An 18,721-nucleotide genomic window follows, 5' to 3' on the forward strand; every position below is an offset into this window, starting at 1 on the left:
AAGACAAGCAGCAAATTGCCTGGGGCCAGGAATTGAACCAGGGACAACTGCACTTAGGCCTTTGCATATGGTGTGCCTGCTCTACCAATGAGCTATGTGGCAGCCGAACAAAGCTATTCTAAAAAAAAATCATATCTACTTTTGTCTGAAAGAGAACCTTGAATTTGGAAAGCTGTTGTGCCTGTGAAAAGTCTGTGTGAGCTTACAGTGCACATCCTTATAGGTGTTTCTGTCATCAATGTTGATTGTTTAGTTGAGCGGCTCATTGTTTCCACTGCTGTAAGAGGAGAACTCCAAGATGGTGTTGAAGCTGGACTTGTATGAATCTTTTGGAAGGTGGTGATGGGCCCTTGTGGAGGTGTAGTTGGAACTGAAATACCAGGCATCTGGGTTGAGACAAAGACATCAGGACGCTGGGATGGAAATGGTGGTATTTCAGTTTGTTTGGTTGTGGTTGACTCTACAACGAAGACGGTTGTAGGTGATGGTGCTGTTTTTGGTGAATGGACCACTACTGGAGCTGTTATGGTGGTTGAATGGGGACTTGCTGCTGATGTGATAACATGATCAGTTCTGGCTGCTGATGTTGCAATGGTTGGAGTTGTAGCTGGCGAGCGGACTGTTGTTGATCTGGTGGTGATTACTGAAGGTCTCGTCGCAATGGTGATCTTTGGGGTGATGGGCCTGATTGAGGCTGACGTCATTCTGGGTGTACCTCTTGTTGTTTCAGGAACTTTGGGTGTTGCTGTGAGGGTTGATGTCCTCACAATGGTGGGTGTAGCTCTTGAAGAGGACACCAATCTGGTTGTGACCTTGTCCAGGATGGTAGATACAGCTGGAGCTCTTGCAGAGGTTGTTGTGCGGGGTGAATACAACGACGGAGAAGATGTGCTTGTAGTTGTAGTTGATAGTCTGTCGATATCTGAATGTGAAGTCTCTGTAATCAACCCAACAAAGACAGGCTTAACGGTGGTGTGAAGACTAGAGAGTACAGCTCCGGTAGGACTTGTGGTAAGGAGGGTCTCAGGAGAGGCGGGCACACGGGGAGCCGGGGTTGTAATCAACTTCTTTGTAGTTGTGGCTCCACTTTCTGGAGCTGTTGTTTTCATTCTGGTGGTGGTAGTTGTTGCAAAGGTGGAAGTTGTCCTAGATGTTACTGAAGGATGAGGAACTTCAAGAGATTTAATAGACATGGTAGCAGATTCAGAGGGCAACCCAGACATTGGAGGTCTGTAGGTAGCAGTGGAAGTGGAGGTGGTCTGCCAGTGGAAGAGATGCCAAGGCACAGAAGTCCGCTCAGTATGGGAGGGATGGGAAGTGCTCTCTGTTGTTGATGATTGTGGTAAAGTAGTAATTACTGTAGAGGGTTTTGTGGTGAACAGAACATCTGTGGAAGTCGTGGATGTTTCTGGAACCACAAGGGGTCTTGAAGTTAGCTTGCTGGTGGTGGTTTTCCCTGTTAATGGGACAGCAGCAGACCATGAAGTCCTTTCATAGGCTGTTGACGTACCCCAAGAAGGAGTGGTGCTGTCTGTCATTTTCGCAGGTGGATGTGAAACTGTTGTTGTAGAAACTGCAGGGGTTCTAGATGCTGGGGATTTCGGGATGGTAACTCTCTTTGTGGATGATGCTTGCCACCCTGTAGTAGCTGAGGGGGAAGCAGACGCTGAAGTTGTAGAGGGGGTAGTACGATGGATGGTTGTTGTGGATAATACAGAAACAGTTGCAGAAGTTGTATGATCAGTTTGAACAGTGTGCAAAATCCTTTCTGAGGTACCACTTTGTGTTTCTTTACTGGTAGTTAATGGAGTAACTAGTCTAAATTGTTCTGTAGTCTTTGGTGAAGTTGTTGTTGTTAAAGATAGAGTTCCTGTTTCTACAAGAGGTGAGGTGGGAACAGGAGAAGCTGTTGTAGAGCTTGTGCTTGGTAATTCTGGCAGGATAAATGATACTGTTGCCATTCCCTCTAACGTTGCAGCTTTTGTACTGGTGCCTGTATAGAAAGTAGTAGTTGTACTGGAGACAGTGGTTCTGTCGCGATCTATAGACGTTTCTGAAACTGAAGGTGAAATTGGACTTAAAGTCGTTGTTGTCCAAGTAATTGCTGAACTTGCGCCCTCTGCTGTGTCTTCATGTGGATGTACAACTGAAGAAGTGATGACTGAGGTCGGTCTCTCAGCGGAAGTTGTAGTCTGTGCTGCTGTAGTGGTTACAGCTGTGGTGGTGAGTGGGGCGCCCTGGGAGTCGGTCAGTTTAGTGAAAGAGGTGTCAAAAGGAGCTCTGGTTGTCCTAGACTTGGTAAGGCTGAATGGGCTGAGGGTAGTGCTTGTCCACCTGGTTGTCCATCTTGTTGCAGCTGTTGTGGACGGAGTTTTACTTACTCCGACTGTGGACAGCGGCTCCACAACCTCTGGCCTGACAGCAGATGGCACTGTTGGCCCAGAGAAAGTTCTGGAATGTTCAGGAGTTGCAGAATGAGTGATGGATTCAGGCTGGGTCGGCTCATCATGGTGGGGTGGTGCTTTGGATGAGGTGGTGTATTTGCTCCAAGAAGTACTACTAGACATAGTGCTGGTGGGAACTTTTACTGTGTGATCTGTGTGCAGAGGTGTGGATGATGTGGTGGTCTCAGAAGTTTCAGTTGCAGTAGAGGGCAAGGTAGTTGGGAAAGAATCTGGGACCCTAATACCTGAAATGCACAAAAATTAGCGTTAAAGAGGCAATACACTCAAAGATTAGAAGCAAATTTTAAAATATTTGGTCAATATTAATTGTTTTTGCTGAAAACTGTTCTACAGCAGGGAACATCTGGGAACCTTGTCAACATTTTCAAGGCTAAAATTCATTTGTTACCTTTGGGTTTATTGAAGGTGTGGTCAACCTAAAAAGCTCAATATGTTTGATTACTAAGCTTACTTAGTTCAATTTCTTTTTTATGTTTAGCATTTATCACAGTTTTTCTTTTCTTAATTTAACATTGTCACTACTTTTGAAACAAAACAAAAAAACCTAATTGTTTATCAGCTGCCAAAAATAGCAAATTACTTAATAATGGGAAAAATAATACATGTATTGTAAAATAATTAAACAGACAGGTGGTCGTTACCAGTAACTTGGCAGATCAAACACTGGTCACCAATTTATCTGATTGATAAAAATTCGGCAAAATTTTGTATACAGTGGGATTGAAATTCATTAGGTGATCAGAATAATAAACATTTTGGTCTGAAATGTGTTAATCATAATACAAAAATGTATTTTATTATTACCTCCTTATTTTTGTGTTTTCAGGATTATTTAACTTAATAATTTACATTTTTTTTATTTAAAAAAGGTTTTCATTTTTAAAGTGATCTTATCGTCTTGACTTATTTATTTACATTAAAGGTTTGGGCATTTATCAGTGGGCTGAAATGAATAACCTACACTGCACATGAAACACTGGCGACCAAAACAGCGACACAAAATGTGAAAATAGCATCATTAGGTGAGTAAATTAAAAACAATGGGGTCCACAGGAGTGAAAATAATTACTTCATGCACTGAACTAGTTTTAAGGGCCATAATTTTAATAGACTGCTAATACCCTTTTTTGAAATTCAGCCTGGATTAGATACTTTAAGACCAGACTAGTTAGTTGTGTTTTAAAGATGTAGAGAAAATATCTCAGCATTTAATGCAGGAAACAAATATTCTGTTAATATATTAAAATACTCTGAATGTTTTGGGCCCATAACTCTGAAACTTCTAAATAAGCTAAGGATTTGACTTTGTGTTTCATGAATAAATAAAGGTGAAATAAAACAAATTATAAAATCAGCTGCAAGGACTAAGTTTTCTCCTAATCAAGAAATGTACAAATTGTTCCAGTTTTCAAAACGTAAAAATAAGCATTTTCTAAATGTTCAAATCGTATACATAAAATTATGGCAACCCTTATTTCCAGCAGAGCACAAAGACTTAGAGCATAACACCTAATGAAGTCTCTGATGGGTTCTGGTATTTTGGGCAATGCAATTGTTACTTAAGGACAAGACCATATACAACTTAACTTATTGTTGAAAAGTTCATTTATTTCAGTAACTTAGCTCATTAAATGAAACACAATATATAGATTAACTGCACACAAACTGATGCTTTCAAGCCTTTATTTCTGATAATTATGAGGATTTCCTGCTTATAGCCTGATGAAAATGTGACATTTAAGATTAGAATATTACATCAGACCAATCAGAAAAACGTTTTGATACATACAAATGGGGGCTTTTTGAAAGGTATGTTTTATACCTGCTTAAAGATTCTTATTAAAAAAGAAAGAGAGAAAATATCCACTGAGCGGCAGTTCTGTGGGCGCAAATGCCTTGTTGATGCCAGAGGTCAGAGGAAAATGGCCAGACTGGTTCGAGCTGATAGAAATGCAAAAGTAACTCAAATAACCACTCGTTACAACCAAGTCATGCAGAAGAACATCTCTGAATGCACAACACGTTGAACCTTGAGGCGGATGGGCTACAGCAGCAGAAGACCACACCGGGTGCCACTCCTGTCAGCTAAGAACAGGAAACTGAGGCTACAATTCGCACAGGCTCACCACAATTGGACAATAGAAGATTGGAAAAACATTGCCTGGTCTGATGAGTCTCAATTTCTGTTGAGACATTCAGATGGTAGAGTCAGAATTTGGCGTAAACAGAATGAGAACATGGATCCATCATGCCTTGTTACCACTGTGCAGGCTGGTGGTGGTGGTGTAATGGTGTGGGGGATGTTTTCTTGGCACACTTTGGGCCCCTTAGTACCAATTGAGCATTGTGTCAACGCCAGAGCCTACCTGAGTATTGTTGCTGACCATGTCCATCCCTTTATGACCACAGTGTACCCATCTTCTGATGGTTGCTTCCAGCAGGATAACACACCATGTCATAAAGCACGAATCATCTCAGACTGGTTTCTTGAACATGGCAATGAGTTCACTGGACTCAAATGGCCTCCACAGTCACCAGATCTCAATCCAACAGAGAACCTTTGGGATGTGGTGGAACGAGAGATTCGCATCATGGATGTGCAGCCGACAAATCTGCAGCATCTGTGTGATGCTATCATGTCAATATGGACCAAACTCTCTGAGGAATGTTTCCAGTACCTTGTTGAATCTATGCCACGAATGATTAAGGCAGTTCTGAAGGCAAAAGGAGGTCCAACCCAGTACTAGCAAGGTGTACCTAATAAAGTGGCCGGTGAGTGTATGTTCTAATTTATTGAAGAGGACTGTAGATCTGAGTAGATTCTTTAATTTCGGTCAGTCTTTAAAATTACTATTACAAGTCGACACTGAATAACAGTGAAGCAGATTTCAAGCTACTCACAGTCTTCAACATGGACACATCGACGGGTGACTTCATCCAGGACCTTGTTCGCAGGGCAGGCAGGAAGGCACCCCTCCACTCTGTACAGTAGACAATTCACAGACACAGGAATTCACAGGAAAACCTCAACACGTCCACTCCAACGCCATAGCTAAACGACTCTACAAGGTTTCCTCTTGTAAATAAAATGGAGAAACCTTAATAAAATCAGTGCAGTAATCTTATTCTACTTTAAATATGAAGCAAGATATTAATTAAAATGTACCCTTTTCTTTATTACTCTAAACAGTAATCTACAGCACAGTAAAAGATATCACACTATCGTTAATATTTTAATAAAGATGAGGACAAACAGGAAAAACTGTGTGGAAAACTGAGTAAATCCTTGATACAAATATATGACTTAAGAGGGAAGCTTAAACCAGATAATAAGCGCTAAAAGAAGAAGTTTGCTTGATGTTATTTCAACATTCAATTCTTTTCATTTTAATTGTTTAATATGTCCTGATAAGTAAAACCCTTGAACTGAAAGGGAGTGGAAAGGGTTGAATCGGAGTTTCGGTCTGATTATAATTCAAAGGCCTGAAGCACAGTCTCTAATGAACTTTGATAGTTTCACATCATTCTACAACATTAAATGTCATCAACTGAAGCTTAAGGAAAAGGTCAAAGGTCTCACTGTGGGATGGTGACGCAGAACTCGGCGAATGGGTCACTGCAGGTCCTGAAGCAGGGACTGATGCAGGAGTCGTACCTCCACTGACACTGAGGACCTGGTGGGGTGTCTGGTCTGGGGCCTGACCAAAAAACACACATAATTTAACCTTCTGTTATTAAATCAGCATTAAAGATTCCTTTCTTTCATTAAAGAAAACAAAAAAAAAAAACAAAAAAAAATCCAGCACAATATTTTCTGCTCAGTGTAAATATGTTTATGCCTTAAGTATAAAACTAAACACTAGGTTGCTTTTTAGATCCAATGTACAAAATCTAAGTTAGATGGCTAAATTGAATAAATTTAAAACTTTCAGATTTATTTGCTGATGAAGTCGTTAAAGCCTAATTTTTGGAAATGTGTATGCTTAAGCAGATTATAATAATCTACATGAGTGCATCATATTTTTATGTTAGCAATAAAACATCAAACATTAGCCATATTTAGTGCAAAATGTCTAGGAGGCTTAGAAGTCGATATATGTGTCATCATAGCTGTCTAAACTGTAATTTGATGTACACACTTAATGGATGTGTGGCTTTTGGTTCTGCTCAAAGAGAGTTTATTACATTCATCTAATTTAAAAAGGCAATTAAAAAGGGCCATTTTCTAGTAAAACTGTGCTGCAAAGATAAACTCACCCCTCATTGCTGATGCTTTTTGGTCACATTAATAGGACAGATATGTATTTACAGAAACCATGAAGAAAAGCAAACTTCTGCAGTGCAGATTTCACTTAAGGTGCATTCACACCAGAAAAGTATTTGGTCCACTTGTTTGGTCTGGACCAAAAACGGACTTTTCCTTGATGCTGTTCGCTTTTGTACTTGAACTATAGTGTAAACAAAGAGACAAACATGACAAACGTTGCTCCCACTGGGACTGGGACCAAGATGGGAAATTAACTCTGGTCCGTTTTTAGTGGACCAAACATGGCAGGTGTGAATACACTCTTAAAGAGGGCAGGAGCGTCACAGAAAATTAACATGAGTTCTGAAGTGTGTCCGACATCTTTGGAAAAGATTTCTGTAATCTACAAATGATTAGTCATAATCCTGTTCTTCCTGTTTTTTCTTAATATTACAAATCTAACTATAAAATTGTCTAACAGCTACTGCATCATCTCCAGAGTTTAATGAAAATCTTTCTTATAATATACATTTGCCAGACATCAGTGGGGTTTGCTGGAAGTTCTCTGATGTGTTGATTAGATTGTGTGATTGTATCCTATCTTAATCAAAATGAGTTTCGGTTGTTCACACCTGTTAAACTTCATGGCATAGTTGCAACACTTTACTTTTATAGCTTTTTGTTTTGTACCCACTATATTGAGAAGATAGTGGGTACAAATGAGCGGGTACCGTAACTTTAGTGGTTCAGGGTGGGAATATGTCCCGTGTGACTATAAAGGATGTTAGTGATGCTGACCTGTCAGTCTGAACAGGGAGGCCCTGCGAAAACTGTAGGTGTGTCTAAATTTGAGCAGGTGGAGGCGGGGCAGAGTGAAGTGAAGGAAGAAGCCTGGTTTTGCGTGCGACTCTAGTGAGTCGTAGCCCGATATCCAGGTGTTCCTGTGGAGAATGAAGGTGGCTCCATCCCAGAATGCATCACTTTCCTCCCACTTGGCCAGCCTCACCTGGCCACTGGCGTTCGCGTGGAGAAAGTAGTTTGGTCTGTCGGCTGCTTCAAAGGAAACCCGCGATGCATCTGTGCATAGGGAAAATAAATGATTCATTGGAAAAGAAGCAACACCATGCACCTGTGTTTTTAATTGTTTAATCAAATCTTTCCTTTAGTTTAGAAGAGCGAGCATATGGACAACAAAGCACCAGCCACGACCTTTATTGTGGGTGGCTTAAAACATTTTTGTTGCCATGCTTATGGTCCTCAATGTAGCTTTGGTGAAAATAAGAACATCAGCAAACACTGCAGACAATACACCAACAATTCATGTAGCTCCATTAAAATTACCAACCTTTAACACTTGTATTTTATGAGATTATTATATCACACTCATTTTAAATTCTGCTCCTCAGATTTAAGTGATTTTACACAAATAAAAGTTAGGATTCCCTTTTGCAATTGTCTTGAAAAAGTAAAGAAGACTGAAATTTTAGAAGATAATTTAAGATGGAGTTATAAGTGCAGCTGCAAGTTGTCATTTAGATTGGGTCTAACTTGTATGTTAGCCCCAATCCCAACTGAATTATTATGGGAGATGCTATTTCGTAGCTGCCACAGATGTCTGTGTGTAAAAAAAAAAAAAAAGGCCGGTGATTGTGCATTCTGAAGTGGGAACTGGCCAGCTTCCTGAGTTCCTGGTTCTTGTCTGTTGCTGAACTGACCAGACTGATGGCGAGCTAACCCTAGTCCGAACCAGGAGATCTGTTAAATCCCCACCACTCCTTCCAGTGCGGTCGGAGGCGTGCAAGGCAACCACATATTCATTTTCACTCTGGACTCAACTGGATCCTTCCAGTAACCTTTTTTTACTCCCCTCAGTGAGTTGAACTGTTGAACTTTTTGCCTTCGCAAAGAAAAAAAACATTTGCGGGAATTCATGAAGTTAAATTTTCAAGTACTTGTCTCTATATATTTTTGTAAATATTTTCTAAATACAAATCACTATATTGCGCACTATATTGTTGTCAGTGTGTGTTTACAAGGTACCACTTCCACCTCCAGTAGCCAAACCGAGAATCTTCTGATTTAGCTTCATTATTAATTAACTCATATAAATAATATTTCGGATACATATACATATATGTTACAAACAGGCTTACTAACAGATTAAGTCTTTTTAGGATCATATAATAGGCTTTTTGTATAGATTATTCCAGTAATGGTCTTTATGACACCGTGGCCCTGAGCCACATTTGTAAAGGTTTGAAATAATACAGCTCTTAACTGTGATGATTTTCTTAAACCTGGGTCTCAATGCTTACTTTGGCACAGCAGATTATACTACTGTATACGGATTCGTAGACGGGAAGAAGTGTAAATATCACAGTAACTGCTATTGTTCTTGAGATATTGAGGATGGAACACAAAAAAAATGAAGATTTTTTTTTCCCTCGCCAGACATTTTTCTGCATTGTACAGTATATAAACCTTTTAGAAATATCATGAATAAGGTTACAAATCCTTAATCCACTTGTCGACATTACCTGTGCAAAGATTCATGCAGCTGAGGTAAACTAGAGCAAAGTTACAGAGCTTTTAGTAAAGACATACCTAGGTGTTTTCCCTTTTGGCACATGTTGGCACCATTTACAAAAAATTGTGTTTTCACTTGCAAAACATAAACTTTTTTTACATGTCTAAAATGGTTCGTTTTAACATATTCTTTATTCGTTTTAACATAACCTCTTAAGCCTTGGGTTTTAAGACGTTAACTAAGGGAACGTAGAGCAATGAACGTGGGAAAAAAAAGTACACATCCTCCCCGTTTCCGGGGGAGGGTGCCATGAGTTAAAAGACAAGACTGCACAGGATCCCAGTTTAAATTATGTGATTAAAATGATGTAAACAAAAGAAACAGTTCAAAACCTCTACATGTTCTGATATTTTCTCAAAGTGAATCATATTAATCATATTAAAAACTCCACACTTGATGGGAATAAAAGTTTAATGTTAGTTTCAATTTAGCCTTGGAGTATACAGGTCCTTCTCAAAATATTAGCATATTGTGATAAAGTTAATTATTTTCCATAATGTCATGATGAAAATTTAACATTCATATATTTTAGATTTATTGCACACTAACTGAAATATTTCAGGTCTTTTATTGTCTTAATACGGATGATTTTGGCATACAGCTCATGAAAACCCAAAATTCCTATCTCACAAAATTAGCATATTTCATCCGACCAATAAAAGAAAAGTGTTTTTAATTCAAAAAACGTCAACCTTCAAATAATCATGTACAGTTATGCACTCAATACTTGGTCGGGAATCCTTTGGCAGAAATTACTGCTTCAATGCGGCGTGGCATGGAGGCAATCAGCCTGTGACACTGCTGAGGTCTTATGGAGGCCCAGGATGCTTCGATAGCGGCCTTTAGCTCATCCAGAGTGTTGGGTCTTGAGTCTCTCAACGTTCTCTTCACAATATCCCACAGATTCTCTATGGGGTTCAGGTCAGGAGAGTTGGCAGGCCAATTGAGCACAGTGATACCATGGTCAGTAAACCATTTACCAGTGGTTTTGGCACTGTGAGCAGGTGCCAGGTCGTGCTGAAAAATGAAATCTTCATCTCCATAAAGCTTTTCCGCAGATGGAAGCATGAAGTGCTCCAAAATCTCCTGATAGCTAGCTGCATTGACCCTGCCCTTGATAAAACACAGTGGACCAACAACAGCAGCTGACACGGCACCCCAGACCATCACTGACTGTGGGTACTTGACACTGGACTTCTGGCATTTTGGCATTTCCTTCTCCCCAGTCTTCCTCCAGACTCTGGCACCTCGATTTCCGAATGACTTGCAGAATTTGCTTTCATCTGAAAAAAGTACTTTGGACCACTGAGCAACAATCCAGTACTGCTTCTCTGTAGCCCAGGTCTGGGGAATGCGGCACCTGTAGCCCATTTCCTGCACACACCTGTGCACGATGGCTCTGGATGTTTCTACTCCAGAGTCAGTCCACTGCTTCCGCAGGTCCCCCAAGGTCTGGAATCGGTCCTTCTCCAAAATCTTCCTCAGGGTCCGGTCACCTCTTCTCGTTGTGCAGCGTTTTCTGCCACACTTTTTCCTTCCCACAGACTTCCCACTGAGGTGCCTTGATACAGCACTCTGGGAACAGCCTATTCGTTCAGAAATTTCTTTCTGTGTCTTACCCTCTTGCTTGAGGATGTCAATAGTGGCCTTCTGGACAGCAGTCAGGTCTGCAGTCTTACCCATGATTGGGGTTTTGAGTGATGAACCAGGCTGGGAGTTTTAAAGGCCTCAGGAATCTTTTGCAGGTGTTTAGAGTTAACTCGTTGATTCAGATGATTAGGTTCATAGCTCGTTTAGAGACCCTTTTAATGATATGCTAATTTTGTGAGATAGGAATTTTGGGTTTTCATGAGCTGTATGCCAAAATCATCCGTATTAAGACAATAAAAGACCTGAAATATTTCAGTTAGTGTGCAATGAATCTAAAATATATGAATGTTAAATTTTCATCATGACATTATGGAAAATAATTAACTTTATCACAATATGCTAATATTTTGAGAAGGACCTGTATAAATTTCCAATCTGCACCTCTCCCATCATTCACCAAAATTCCTGCTTCCCTCTAGGTTCATTCTTCTCAGTTTTGGTTCTGATGAAGAAATAACAGCAGAGATCAAGAGGAGCAAATTCTTGATGGTAAATCCATGTTTTCTGTAAATAATAAATATAAGCCCACCATGTGGTCGAGCTCTGCTGAGACCCGGTGTCATCATGAACTCTGAAAGGATCCCAGCAGTGGCGTTGACGCTGATGTTGACCCGCTGCAGGAACACAAAGCCGCCTGACCCGCTGGCTGCCAACAGAGTCGTCTGATCCCTGAAGGTGAAGAGCCTGAATGGACCTTTACCCAGAACTGCACAAAGGAGGAACAGATTTTACAACAAATCCAACCTGTTTCAAATTGTGTTTGCATTTGTTGTTTGTAATGTGAGTTTTATGTACATTCAATGCATCATTAGCTTTCTTGAGCCTATAACGTCTGTTAGCAAACAAAACAAAGCTTGCCTGAATGAGCAAGTTTTAGAAGTCGATTACAGTTTTTTACATGTTTACACAGTTTACAGTTTCACTTATTTTTGTTCAGAAACCGTAAAAATGTGGCACTTTACCCTGGATTGAGTCGTTAGTGCTCAAAGGCAACTTATGGCAGATAAAAATCACCAAAACATCAACAAAACTCTTCATCAGTAACTAAGAAAATATAGAAAAGTATTCCTCAGTTAGCAATATGTATCATCTGTACAGAGTGAACAAAATCTGTAAATTAGAAGAGAATCCAGGCTCAAGTGTTTATTATGGGAATTAAAGTTTTTCTGGAAAAGGAAGCGTTTAAAAATCCAAACTGTTATATGTACAGTCTACATAAGCAGATAACGTTTTTTTTTTACCTTTGTTGTAGAATTCACAATCATATGCTGTAGAAAAGGAAAAAAGAAAGTAAACAAGAGAATAATCAATGGCAGGACTGTTAAAAAAAATCTTACAGTATGCTATTTTTCTGAAATACAAATATGTATTTTTATTGAACCTCTCTTTAAAACATTAAATGATGACAGACTATAACTGAAGGTTATAGACTTCAACAGGCAGTTGGTAGCAAGAACCCTAAAGGTCCAATTTAAGTGTCAGGATCTGGGTTGTGTTTGTGTTTGTGCTTGCTACATCTGTTCAGTGTTCTCAGACGATGCTGGAGCTCTCAGGTGACAGGTGCGACTTATTCTACTGATTACTTTGAGGAGTACTTAAGCAGGAGGCTGCCAGTACTTCAATGCCAGAGTGCTTAGCCCACAGTGGTAACAAGCTCAAGGTAATCACTAAGTCTATGTTTTGTTTTGTAACCTCATGTAACTTTGTTTATGCTCCTTCGCAGGCTAAGTAAACCTGAACCCTGGATTTATCTCACTGAATACTGACTACTTGTCTGGAGTTCTTCCTGAATGATCAAGGCTATCTACGTTCAGAGGATTTCATTTCCTATCTACTGTCTTCGTTTGGATTCGCATCTAGCTGGCAGTTTCCTGCTACCTTCGCCTCTTGGACCAAGCCGTAAGCGTACCCTGTCCACCCTCGAATGTAAGCATCAGCACATTGAACTCATTCCTGTTTTGCTCCGAGCTCACACTGAACAGCACCTAAAGAAACTTCTACAAACCTGGATCCTGAATGCCTCTTCCCCTAGCGACCTGACCACACCCATTTAGTTAGCTGTTCATTAATTCCTTGTTCTTAGTTCGACATCATTCAGTTCCCTATTTTCACAAGTTCTCTTCCCTTCTTCCCATACAGTTGGAGAATCATCCGTTACGATCCCGATCATCTTAGTCACAATGAACACCTTCTATATATTCTGTTCTCCGGAGTGTTCTCTGTATGTGGGTCAGATCTATTGCAAACAAAATGACATTAAGGCTCTTTGCTGTTCTGTGTTCATAAAACAGTGGTTCATTTCTTGAGTTCATGAGTCTTTTTATGCCTCAAATTAAGGAACAGACAACTTGGAAAACCTTACAAAGCTGCGTATTCCCCCTGAATAAAACAGTGTGTCACACTCGGGCGTGCAATAGTTCAATATTTACTCGCCTGTGTGTTTACAATGCTTCTTAGTGCAGAATAGTAGGGTCATCACAAAATAAACATTTTTGCATTTAAGGACAGATTACGAAATAAATTTCCTGCAAGCACAAAGAGAAACTTTAAAAGAGCTTCAGAGAGCCTGGGGATCTTTCTATGAAGACAACAATAAAAGATTCTTAAAAGCTCCGCTTGGAGGGAGAAGATAAAGAAATGATGCATGGTTCAAGACTTTTACACAGGTGTTTACATCGCTGTTCATACATCTGTTAGGTAGAAACAAATAAGACATATCAGTGGGAGGTTTTCCTTACGACAGAGAGAGGGTGAGCGCCAGTCGACAGGAATGCCCTCATGGCAGCAGCGCTGGGCGTACGCCGCCACGCTGGTGCAGAAACACTCGCAGTCGCCTCCACGGCTGCAGGCGCATGTATCAGCAAGGCAGTTCATGTAGAACCAGGTAACATCCACCTGAGAACAAACAGATAGCTGATTTTGAGGCTTGAAAGTTAAAGTTTAGTGAAACATTTGAAAAATTGGTGATTCCAAACAACGGGTCTAAATCTGTAGTACTGATGGAAAATCGTTCTGTTTGAACAGATTCATCTAAAGAAAAGCCTCTGACTAACTATAACTTGCAACAATAGCATCACCTTTTTTCAGGTCACCCTGACATGCAGTATAGAGTACCAGAAACATTTACATAAGTCACGATAGGAGTTTCAATAAATGCAGTACGCCCTGTATGTATCAGAATACTTTGTTGATATATTCAGAGTTGTGTTCTGAATAAAAAGTCCCCTGTTATCGACTCTGAGAGGAAAACACTTTTTGTCCGTTTTATCATTTCATTTAAGAATTGTTTGTGCCACTGTCCTCTCCAACACCATCTGCTTATCAACTGATTAGACTATTTTCAAAAAGTTTATTCTCAATCTAAAATGTCAAACTTACATACTATATAGATTCATTACATGCAGTGTGATATATTTTAGGTGTTTATTTTGATGAATCTGGCTTACAGCTAAGTAAAACAATAGATATAACTCAGATAAATGGAATATTACATCAGACACATAAGTATAGTATAGTATAATTTAAGTTTGGTGTCTTGGCTTATCGCTCCATAACCATGCCGCACAAAATGTCATCAGCCATTTTTCTTTTGCAGGGACTTTCAGCCATTACTTAGGATTTTAAAAGCCCTCCATGCGATTCGACACAATTTTACCAGAGTAATTTCACTTTCCAGGGTCCACACTTTCCCCAATAAAAGGTCCTGGTCTGAGGTAGGACTTTCAGATTTCAGATATGTGCTGAGCAGCGAAGATTGGTGGACCCTTACCTGCCATGTTCTGACTTCTGCTCACCAGCCATATTTAGGACCTGCATGTTGTTGTTTCCTACTTGTTATGGGATTTATATGTAAGCCTACTTTTTGTGATTGAGAATAGACCAAAGGAAGAGGATATATGGTCCAGGCTCTTTTGAGCGTTTTTGCTGATAAACACATTCAGTGGGACTTTGAGTTTTACATAAAATAATGGCTGCGTTGACTTTGGACTTTGGAAAACACACTGGGCCAAGAGCAGTGGATAATGTGGCAAACAAAATCATCACTGACTATTGAAACTTCACATTTTACCTCAAGCAGCTCAGATACTTTGCCTCTCCACTCTTTCTCTAGACTCGGGAACCTTGATTTCCAAATTAAATTAATGTTTTGTTATCTGAAAACAGGAATTTAGACCACTGGGATACAGTCACATCCTTTTTCTATTTAGCCCAGGTAAGAAGCTGATGTCTCTAGTTCAGGAGTAGCTTAAACACAAGGAATGCAACAGTTGTAGCCCACTTTCTGGGTACATGTGTAATGTTTCTTCAATAACTGAATCTAGCTTTAGCCCATCTGCTGTTCTTCACATTCATCTCAATGCTATAGTTCTCCCTGTTGCTTGTGCACCTTTTCTACAACACTTTTTATTTCCACTTAACTTTCCAACAATATGTTTGAGCACAGCAGACAATTTTTTTTTATGAAATCCCCTTTCATAACTTACCTTCCTTGTGGAAACTGTCAATGACTGCATGCTGGAAAAATGTCAGGAGTCTACCCCATGACTATGTAGGCCAGCCGTAACATAACATTTCTGTATTAAAAATCTTCTTTTTATTAGTGTAATGTAATCTCATTTTCTACAACAACTACAAGATTAAAGAGAAATAAACACCTAAAACATATATGTGTGTGTGCAATATCTGTGTGCAATGAATGTACATCCTATATGAGTTTCACTTTCTGAATTGATTTACTAAAATAAAGTATATATATATATATATATATATATATATATATATATATATATACACCACTCCTCACCACTGGGTGGCAGGTCTGAAAGACCTCACTGAGCAGGACGGCGCACTGACGCTTTGCAAACGGCTCTCTGAGAGGACTCAGGCTGCAGGGGTGTCTGATGTCTGGACTGTTCACACACTGGACACAAGCACACAATAAACAGGAGATTCAATCTTATCGTAAGATTTACCACAGAAAAATATTAACTTTAATATTTTAAATTAAATTAAAACTGGTCACTCTGGAAAAATTATAGCATAAATACAGGTGAATAAAACCTTTTAAACAGTATGAGGTAATTGATAAAACATGCTGATTAAAAGGGATGAAATTACTCAAGGATGACTCAGTTAGAAAAATTATCAATTATTTAAAGGATGCTCTGCTCACCTCTGTTGCCGTCCAGCTGTTTCCAAACTCCTGCGGTGTTGGAGAGTCGATGTTATCAGGTGTCCGCATCTCGTTGATCGTCTTTAGGTCAAAGTTCCCACACAGGCCGCTGAGTTTCCCCTAAAAACATTACGTTATCTTAATTTGCTTTTTCCTCACATCTTCATATGGAGCTCATGAAAGTCTGTACATGATGCAACAGTTTAGGAGCCACAAGCACAGAGTTCTTATTTTCTTCATGTGTGCCGTGACTATGGGTGGCAGCACTGAGATCCAGTTAGAGAAAAAAAAAAAAACACATTTTGATTCTGACTGATTTGTGGGGATAAAGGTTTAAGGTTTGGGCCACAAGGTAATTGTAACTAGGCTGCTGTAGGAACATTTTGCTTCCAACCAGGGAGATTTTGTCTTGCTGTTATGGGGACTCATAGTATACTCAGATAATTTGTTCTTGTATTTTAAATTGCTACAGAGGCTTCATTAGATCAGTCAGATCTCAGGAACCTGAAGAAGAAAGATAGTGTTTTTATGTTAAAGATTTGCAGAGTAAAAAAGGGTCCAAAATGGAGTCCAACCTGCCAACGGGGTCCAACCTGGATGTGAATTGTGGTCTTGCGGTCCCACAAGACCGTCACATCTATTTCTGGGAAGTGAATAATTGTGAAATATCCAGCTGGCCAGATGAACATCTGCTGCTTCCTGTCAATCACACTAGACGGATTCTGCATGGGATGGAGAATCCTGTTACCTTCTCGATTTTACAACAAAAACATATAAAACACAATCAAGATGGTGCTTACTAGCTTCCCAGAATCATCGTCAAAAGATATGAAAGATCCCCCAATGTTGATCAGAAGTGATTTCCTGCAGATGATTCCGCTGTCAAAGCAGTCAACGTTCTCGGCCATAACATTCAGCATCACATCAGCGCTGCTCTGTGGATGAGATGACACACTCTTAGATACAGCTGAGATCTAAACAGCTTGGAAGTTAAGCAGAAATAAGTACTTGCAAAAGTTTTAAGTTTGAAAACATCAATTTGTTCTTTGTTTCTGCAGACCAACCATCCATCTATACTGGACATGCATTTCCTCTGCCTCGTCAAAATGTCTTGTGGGAGCATTGTAATGACCCATTAATTTAAATCAGGTGTGTTTCAGCAGGAAAATATTTGAAATATGCAGGACATCAGCCCTGGAGGACTAGAATTACCCATCTATGAGCCACACCCAACGAACACCCTCCTTCAAAAGGCCTTCCCTTTTTTCAATATCTGGTTTAACCAATTTAAGGATGTCAGACCACCCTATTGTCATTTTGCCCCTTACTAAGACATTAAATATCCATATCACCATGTAGTAAGATGTCAGCTCTTTCAAAGGAGCGAGAAAAACTTATCATGCCATCTTCCTGCAAACCTAACAAGACATTGACATCCACCTAATTTCAACAAGTTAGACAAGAAAAACATTTATCAGAGAAGCAACCAAGAGGCCTTCAGTATCTGTGGGTAACTCAGGATAAGCTGCAGAGATCCACAGCTCAGGTGGTACAACCTGTTGACAGGATAACTATTATTCACGTTCTCTATAAATCAGACTTTCATTGATGAGTGATCAAAAGAAATCAGAATCAGCTTTATTGCTAAGTTTGTGCACACAAACAAGGAATTTGACTCCAGTACACTTTGTTGTCAGTAAAGATTTATTTTCCTTTTTTAAATATAAATGGAAATAAAAAAATATATAAACTATCTTTAAAATGTACAAATATACACAAGTGACTTTACAAGAGAAGATAATGTGAGATCAGTCCAAGTATGCATGGTGTTGTTCTGGAACTTTTCAGAGAAACAGCCTGGGAGAAGAAACTGTCTCTGTGGCGGCTGGTTTTAGGAGACCTGAAGGTAAAAGTCTAAACAGTTTGTGTGCAGGGTGTGTAGGGTCTGCAGATATTTTAGCTGCCCTTATCCTGACCCTAAACCTGTATACATCCTGGATGGAGGGAAGGTCAACCCTGATGATTCTCTCTGCAGACCGATTGTTGCAGTCTGGACCTGTCCTATTTGTGAATGAGCCAAACCTCACTAAGATGGATGAAGACAGGACAGACTGAATTATGGCAGTGTAGAAGATGACCATCAGCTCCTGTGGAAGGTTGTACCTCTGGAGTTGCCTCAAGAAGTACAGTCTCTGCTGGACTTTCTTCCGAACATTGTCTGTGTGAGAACCATCTCAGGTTTCAAGAAATAGTGGTTTCTAGGAACAAATATGGTCCACAGCAGACACAGTGTTGATGAGGATGGTGAGGGGGGTGTGTGGGGGTGGTGTTCTCTGAAAGTCCACCATCATCTCCACAGTCTTGAGTGGGTTATCTTCAAGGTGCTTGTGACCACACCAATGTACCAGCCGCTCCACCTCCTGTCTAAATGCAGACTCATAACTCTCCTGGATCAGACCGATAACAGTGGTGTCATCTGTAAACTTCAGGACTTTTATATACTGGTCCACTGAGGTGCAGTCACTTGTGTAGAGGACGAAGAGGAGTGGGGAGAGAACACACCCCTGGGGGGCGCCGTTGCTGTTGGTTCTTGTGCAGGA

At 40.0% G+C, this 18,721-nt stretch overlaps 1 protein-coding gene and 1 long non-coding RNA gene across 2 annotated transcripts in view; one reads left to right on the plus strand and one right to left on the minus strand.

Moving 5' to 3' along the window:
• otog (otogelin) overlaps positions 1-18,721 on the minus strand; it is an 84,915-nt gene that overhangs the window by 22,394 nt on the left and 43,800 nt on the right. Inside the window, exons 23-33 of the mRNA XM_047362505.1 lie at positions 16,922-17,056; positions 16,697-16,843; positions 16,122-16,241; positions 15,753-15,869; positions 13,687-13,843; positions 12,190-12,216; positions 11,478-11,654; positions 7,510-7,788; positions 6,046-6,163; positions 5,367-5,446; positions 207-2,689 (exon numbers count right to left, since the gene is read on the minus strand). Coding sequence (XP_047218461.1) covers positions 207-2,689; positions 5,367-5,446; positions 6,046-6,163; positions 7,510-7,788; positions 11,478-11,654; positions 12,190-12,216; positions 13,687-13,843; positions 15,753-15,869; positions 16,122-16,241; positions 16,697-16,843; positions 16,922-17,056 — 3,840 coding nt within the window. The remainder of the gene's footprint in view (positions 1-206; positions 2,690-5,366; positions 5,447-6,045; positions 6,164-7,509; positions 7,789-11,477; positions 11,655-12,189; positions 12,217-13,686; positions 13,844-15,752; positions 15,870-16,121; positions 16,242-16,696; positions 16,844-16,921; positions 17,057-18,721) is intronic.
• On the plus strand, positions 12,686-13,254 carry LOC124866672. Its single transcript, XR_007037875.1, has 2 exons — positions 12,686-12,874; positions 13,088-13,254. It is a non-coding gene; the product is annotated as an uncharacterized LOC124866672 (long non-coding RNA).

This window comes from Girardinichthys multiradiatus, chromosome 4, assembly GCF_021462225.1.
Source record: "Girardinichthys multiradiatus isolate DD_20200921_A chromosome 4, DD_fGirMul_XY1, whole genome shotgun sequence".
Classification (NCBI taxonomy): Eukaryota; Metazoa; Chordata; class Actinopteri; order Cyprinodontiformes; family Goodeidae; genus Girardinichthys; species Girardinichthys multiradiatus.